Below are 6,849 nucleotides of genomic sequence, written 5' to 3'. Positions count from 1 at the left end.
CAAATAGCCAACCTTATTTATTATTATTTTTTTCTAGTCATATACAAATATTATACCTTCGTTATACACAATTATACACATATAATACATAAATTATGCATGTTATACCTCCCTCGGCTATTTTTAGTTTAAGCAGTTAGGTGAGCGGCTATTGGGTTTAATTCTTCTGAAAACTTTCTGTATAACAATTATGGAAAAGTAACGTACAACATATGGTAAGTGACTTACGACAATCGATAAAATTACAGAAAATTGTAACAATTTTTACGGTGAATCTGCTCTTATGATTACAGCGGGTGATAGAGATACTCTGAATTTACTGATTTAGATTGAGCTCTAGTTAATGTTAGAAGAAAATTTGTCTGCTCTTATGATTACAGAAAAAGGGACATTTCTAATGAAAGAAAAAATGAAGAAAGGAAAAGAAAAAAAACGAAGTAAAAGTATCTTTGAAAACAAGAAGAATTAACCAAAACAGTAGCCTACCTAATCTTTTGACTTAAAATAGCCAGGGATGTATAATGCATATATAACTCGTGTGTAATATATGTATAATTGTATAAAATCAATGTATAATTTATGTGTACCAGCTAGAAAATATAAACATTGATTCTTACCGACTATTTGTGAAACAAACATAAACTATTTTGGGCCTTGTGACCCAATCACTAGAGACTTAGGCTATGAATTAAGAAGATTTAACCCAAATAGCACTACAGGCTGGAGATATTCTTGATGGGCTTTCATTCTGGAAAATACCAGCCTAAAAGAAATCCAGTAAGAAGCGTAATGCGCTCCCTACAAAAGATGTTTTCTATTTCCGAGCTCGTAGAAATGACACAAGGTAGTCATTCTAGAGGGTTGTTATTTAAAAATTAGCAAGTATGTCCTGAATTTCAATTTTTCAATTTAATTTTTCAGAATATAAAATCCTAAAGTTAAGATTTTTAGTTTAAATTTTTAGAACAAAATAATTACTGACTAATCCTTAAATAGCAGCTCTCTGGCTATTTGTGTACCTCCCCCTCGAACCAGACATTTCTAGTTAAGGGAGGGGTATTTCAACAATCTTACAATAGTGCTCTATGAAATGTTTTCTATTCCCAAAGCTTGAATCTCGAGCTCACATTTTTAAGGTTAAAAACTATTCGTGGCATAACATTTGCACTACAAAACTTTAACGATTCTGATAATTTTCGTAGATTTAATACTACCACAAAAGCTTCTAATTAAAGTTCTAAGAAATAAAACGATTTTACAACACGGAGTAATTTGTCCAATCTAATCAGATTAATGTCTTTGTTTGAAAAAAAAGATGAATGAATTTGCTTTATACGTCTGAATTTTTGGACCCTTACAAGCTTTTATGCTTTGAATTCTTTTTTTATTTCACTACAAGTCTTAGATGCCTTATTCAAAATGCAGAAATAGCCCCACCCGATATGACCCACACAAAAATATATATGAAAACAAGAGAGCATTTTTCGATATCAGATAAGCTAAATGTGTTGAAATAGATTACAACAAGTGGTTGGGAAAAAAAAAGATTATAACAAGTGGTTGAAAAAAATAAATAAATATTATAATAACTGGGGTAAAGTCAATTTCCACTCTACACTTGCTCTTATCAACAAAAAAGGGAGTATCATTTTTACTCTTCCACCAAACACCAAATTCCTCTTCTCCCACCCTTTACCGATACACGACTCCACCAACTTCATGTGTAATCAAATTTCAAAAGATGATTAAGCGAATAATTTCCCTTTGTAAATCATTATTTAGAGACAGCAGTTTCAAGAAAATCAATTTAAATCATACTCAAGACTGGGAAAAAGAAACAATGTCTAGGCTTAAATGCTTTTACAACTTTCTTTTTAATAGTCACACATATTTAAGTACAGATTCTTAATTACAGCTTATTTTCCATTCACAGTGCTTATAAGGACGCAACTTTTGCTTCAAATATCAACAAAAAGAAAATGATGCTTTAACACAAAAGTAGCACACAATATATGCTTCTCAATCAAACTTTTTATTGGGAGACCCGACCCGCCTTTCCATCATTTCCGGGTCCCTGCATTTCTTCACCAACCGGACCTCCATAACCCGGAACAACTCCAGAATTCCTAACTCCATAGTACATTTGCTGATTCATTCCTTCTGTAACAACCCTTGCAGCAGCAGAACGTTCATTCGGGTCAACACCCATTACCGGCCTCATTCCACTGTAAACTTGCCCCATACTTGAAACTGGTGGATACCCGACCGGTAACTGATTAGGAGAAACAGGGAAAGGATGAATATATGGAGCCCGCATTGGAATGGACTGAACCGGAATGCTCCCGGGTTGATGAACCGGACCTGGAACATAGTAAACGGGTATTGTTTGCACCGTTGGTGCCGGGTAATGCCAAAGCGGACTACCAGGATAACTTGGTTGTTGCCGTTGAACCGGCGTCTCTTTGGATTCAGTTACCGGGTTTGGCTTATCGGGCTTTGTTTTAACGGGTGGTAGATCCGGGATCATTGTCATAGCAGAAGATGTCATTGTTGATGATACAGAACAATACGGGGAAGAAACAATGGGTGGAGCGGGTGAACCCGGATCCGAAATATTCTTATTTTTCCCGAATCTTGATTCACGGGGCGGATCTTCAGCAGCATCCAACCCAAACAAATAATCCGGAACTTCAGAAACAATAGACGATACTTCGGACCGCCCACGCTCTAAACCCGTAGCTGAACCCGGTCCACCATTAAGAGCGTCAATAAACCATTGCTCTCGTTTAGCTGAACCGTCAAGGATGGAGCTGATAGTGCTGGCTCTAGAGCCTGAATCGTTAGGAAAAAGGAAGAACCGTAGCCGAGCGGATTTCTGATTCTGAGTTAGCCGATCATATTCTTCCATTAAATTCTCTACATCTTCATCGGTTGTGACGGTTATTAAAGCGTCGAGGTCCTCGTTAGGGAGCTGGTATTTGATGTTAATGTTGCAATTTCCAGCCAATTTTGAGAGTTTTCCTAGGAGAGCTGCGAAGGTAGTGTGGCGGTTCACGGCAACGATTCGAGTGTCGCCGCCGACGTAGCGGAGTTGGTTGTCGTGTGGCCTGAGGATGATTTTGCCACCGAAGCTGCACATGAAACGGGCACGTGGTTGTGGAGCGGTGGTGTCGTCATACATGTGGTGATGGTAGTTCTCGGAGCGAGGCGTGGAGGCTAATGAGTCGCCGTTGACGGAGTCTAACTCCGGCGGCGCGTGATGTGACCCGCTCATTACTGCAAATGGAAAATGGAAAAGACGGTTAGTCGATCTGTTGCTGTTATTGGTACTGTTACATTGAAGAAGTGATTGTAGACTTTCTATTCAAAATTAATGTGAAAAACAAAAAAAGAAAAAGGACGATTTGAAACTGTGAAAAATGTGGACTTAAGAATTTAGAGTTGTCAAAATAGTTTAAATAAAACAGTTATCCACTCATATTATCTATTAAAAAGTGGATTGGATAATGAACTGTTTAAAAACGAGTCAAATATGAATAAGAACCATATTATCTGCTTAGAAAATGAATAATCAATGAATAACTAATGGGTTTAACTTTTATATTTGTAAAACATCAAATTAGGGTTCCTTAAATTTGGGAGACTAGGAATTAGAGTGATCATATTCAAGAAGTCATGAATAATATGAATATCCATATTATCTGTAGGATAACCCATTTTTTATCCATATTAAATATGGGTCAAGCCGGATAATTTATTCGTTTTTTAAATTACCCGTTTTCGACCTCCCTCATATCTGATCCGACCCGCCCGTTTGTCACTCCTACTGCTAATCATGGCTATCATAATTTATGACCTAGCAAAAACTCTCTTATCTTATGAAGACATTTTATTGACTTGTTCCGTTACATGGATAGGATTTTAGTTTTACATTGAATTGTAAAAAATATTTTACCTATCAATACAATTTAGTGTACTATAGCAGGTAATTATGTATTATTTGATATCAATTTAACTTGATCTTGATGGGATGGAATTTTTTTTTATCTTAGCAGTGTAAAATATTTAAATTCGCATTTGTTCATAAAGTACAAATGATGAATCAGCAACCACAGTAATCTCAGATTAGACTTTAGAAAAAGGGAAAGAAGACCAATCTCATTCGAGTAATGTTAGTGGTTATTTTAATAAGCCACTATACAAATCAAAATTAAAGTATCTTATGAAAGATTCGTATTTGATGATATCAGCAGTTGTCAACTTGCTATAAATAACCTTGGACGGCTTAATAAACTATCTTATTTGCTTAAAAGGGCAGACAAAATTAGAAAGATACCTATTGAACACAACACGTCACTGAATTAGGCCATTTAACACGAGGGTTGGCTAATGTCCTAATAAAATATTCATCAAAAGACAATCATATGATTAAACAAGTAGTATACATTCGAGTTTACTTGGCTCAAGTCAACAATTAATGCGTGATTTTTCTGTTTTCAGACATACAACAGACTTAATTTGACTTATTCCTTCTATTTATCTCATTTTAAATAATATCATTATTAGTCTGAAGTGGAGTAATAATATTTTCTTTGGTTATAATTTTTCTAAATATTTTTAAAACCTTTTTTACTACACAAAACTTGGAATTTAGGGTACTTTCTATATAATTTTTAAATAAGAAATTTTTCAAAAAAGGTATTAAATAAGTAATTAATTTCACTCTTCCACTCAGAATTATCTCATCATCCTTTTCAACTGTGGTATCGCTATTTATCATGCTACTATATAACCGTTCAAGCACGTATTACTATTCTTACCATGTCGTTAGTGGCGTATCCAGCGTAAAGTTATGGATTCAACCGAATCATAACTTTCGCTCGTATCCTGTATTTTTGTCCCAAAAATTATTAAATATATAAAAATAATAAATTTTGAACCCATTAAAACCTATAAAGTTCAAATCCTGAGACCGCATGCGGTCTGCATACTATCAGGGGCGGATTTAGGGACCGGAAGGGATTCACCCGATCCCCTTTGCCGAAAAATTACATTGTATATATAAGGCAAAATCTGTTTTGTACCTCTATATATTATATTCTGAATTCCTTTAACACAGTTAAAAAAATAGTTCAGTAGTAAAGGGAGTTCAAAACCTTTGTAAGGTCACTAGTTCGTTTCCCATTGGTCATGATTTATTTTAATTTTTCTAAACTTTTTTCTTTTTTGAATCCCCTTAGCGGAAATACTACCTCAGCCATGGTATAATACTATGACAAGCTAAAGTTACTTTAACAGCAGCACTACTAGTTTTTCTACTCTGGCTTGGGCATGCTGATAACAAATTACTTCATTTAGGACCATTAGATTTTTTGTTTTCCTTTAGCCCGGGTAAGTCAGACTAAAGATGATAAAATGCTCTCCACCAAAAGCTTTTCATTTACGAGAATCAAAAGCTCTTGTTAAGGGTAGTTCAATCGAATTACAAACTAAGAAATCTACTTATTTACTTCAATTACTATATATCTCCATTTGAAGTCGAACTTCAAAATTTCATTCGCAAATATCGAATAAGAAGATATAAGGTTCAAATAAAGAGAACCAATTCTGTAAAATGAGCTGGTGTCTTGTAGTTGCAAGGTGTTTGGGGCCACGTTTAGACTTCCCTCCTGCCAAAGGTAGGCAAACATTTGGAATATGCTAATGTTTTGTACCCTCTTTTATTTATTTCTCTTCTTCTTTTTGTATAAGCGTAGGACAAAAAAATTGACAAAAACTAGAACGCCTCAAGATTAAGCTCCTGGTTTATTCCATTCAATTCTACATTATATTACTTCAAGTGCTTGTTTTGTTACAATAGACTTCAAATTCCCAAAAGAATGAGGATCATAGAACTATATATCAAACAGAAATCAATGAGTTTTAATTACAAGCTTTCATATATAAGAAGAGTTGTGATAATTAAATGTCATAGTACGATCAATACACAACTATGATTGATTTTTCAAATACTAGTAAAAGTAAGACGAAATGGATATTGAGGTTCATGTAACTGGACTTGAGTAATTAGTTTGAAATTGAAACATTTTGAACAGAATTGAAAGAACCGTCAAATAGAGAAGAGCGAAAAAAAATGAAAGCATTTAATCAAACAGGAGGTCCTTATAGAATGGTAACTTACATGATAGAGACTTCAAACTATTTGATGTCAAAGAGCAGAAGAGTATAACTTGTGCTGCAAATTTGGCCTGCAGAAGAGGGAGAAAATGTTGGAAAGAAACGGTGGGATATATAGTGGAGCTAAAAAGGTTTTAAAAAGTGGGAATGAGACTCAAAGATGGGTGGACATTGTTGGGGGGGATGGGGTCCTTCATTCATGTCTTTAAGTTACCTCTTTCTTTCAAAGACGTGGCTTCCATTTTTTTTTCTTTTGGGTTTTGGGTAGGGGGTGGGGGTGGGGATTCCCAAATTGTAGTAGGAAAAGGTTTCATGTCCACTTGTTTTTGCTAACTCATGCAAACCAATCCACTTTAACTCTACCTAAAACGATATCATCTCATTTATTTTCATGTAAAACTGTTGTCCTTATTTGAATTCATTTAGTAACGAAAGAAGGGAGTCTTCTAGCAACAGTCAAGCTATTTCTCCGTGACCTATTAGCCTATAGATCATTGGTTCGAGTCGTGCAATCAGTCATTCATATTTACATCAGGATAGATTGTATATATCACACCCTCTTGGGGTGCAGCTCTTCTTCGAATCTTGCGGGAACACATAATATTTGTGCACCGAGCTGTCCTTGTTTGTTGTAACGAAAATAAAGAAAGTTTCTAAGGAAAATACAAAACA

General features: G+C 35.0%; 1 protein-coding gene across 1 annotated transcript; it reads right to left on the bottom strand.

Moving 5' to 3' along the window:
* Positions 1 to 1,845: 1,845 nt before the first annotated feature.
* On the bottom strand, positions 1,846 to 6,323 carry LOC107758959 (uncharacterized). The gene is made up of 2 exons (XM_016576806.2): positions 6,182 to 6,323; positions 1,846 to 3,276 (listed from the first exon to the last, which is right to left on the bottom strand). The coding sequence occupies exon 2, from the start codon at positions 3,272 to 3,274 to the stop codon at positions 2,033 to 2,035; it is 1,242 nt and encodes a 413-aa protein (XP_016432292.1). The 5' UTR covers positions 3,275 to 3,276; positions 6,182 to 6,323; the 3' UTR covers positions 1,846 to 2,032.
* Positions 6,324 to 6,849: the final 526 nt, after the last annotated feature.

This window comes from Nicotiana tabacum, chromosome 3 (genome assembly GCF_000715075.1).
Source record: "Nicotiana tabacum cultivar K326 chromosome 3, ASM71507v2, whole genome shotgun sequence".
NCBI lineage: Eukaryota > Viridiplantae > Streptophyta > Magnoliopsida > Solanales > Solanaceae > Nicotiana > Nicotiana tabacum.
The sequence above is the reverse complement of the archived record's forward strand: the minus strand, read 5'-3'. Positions and strand labels throughout refer to the sequence as shown.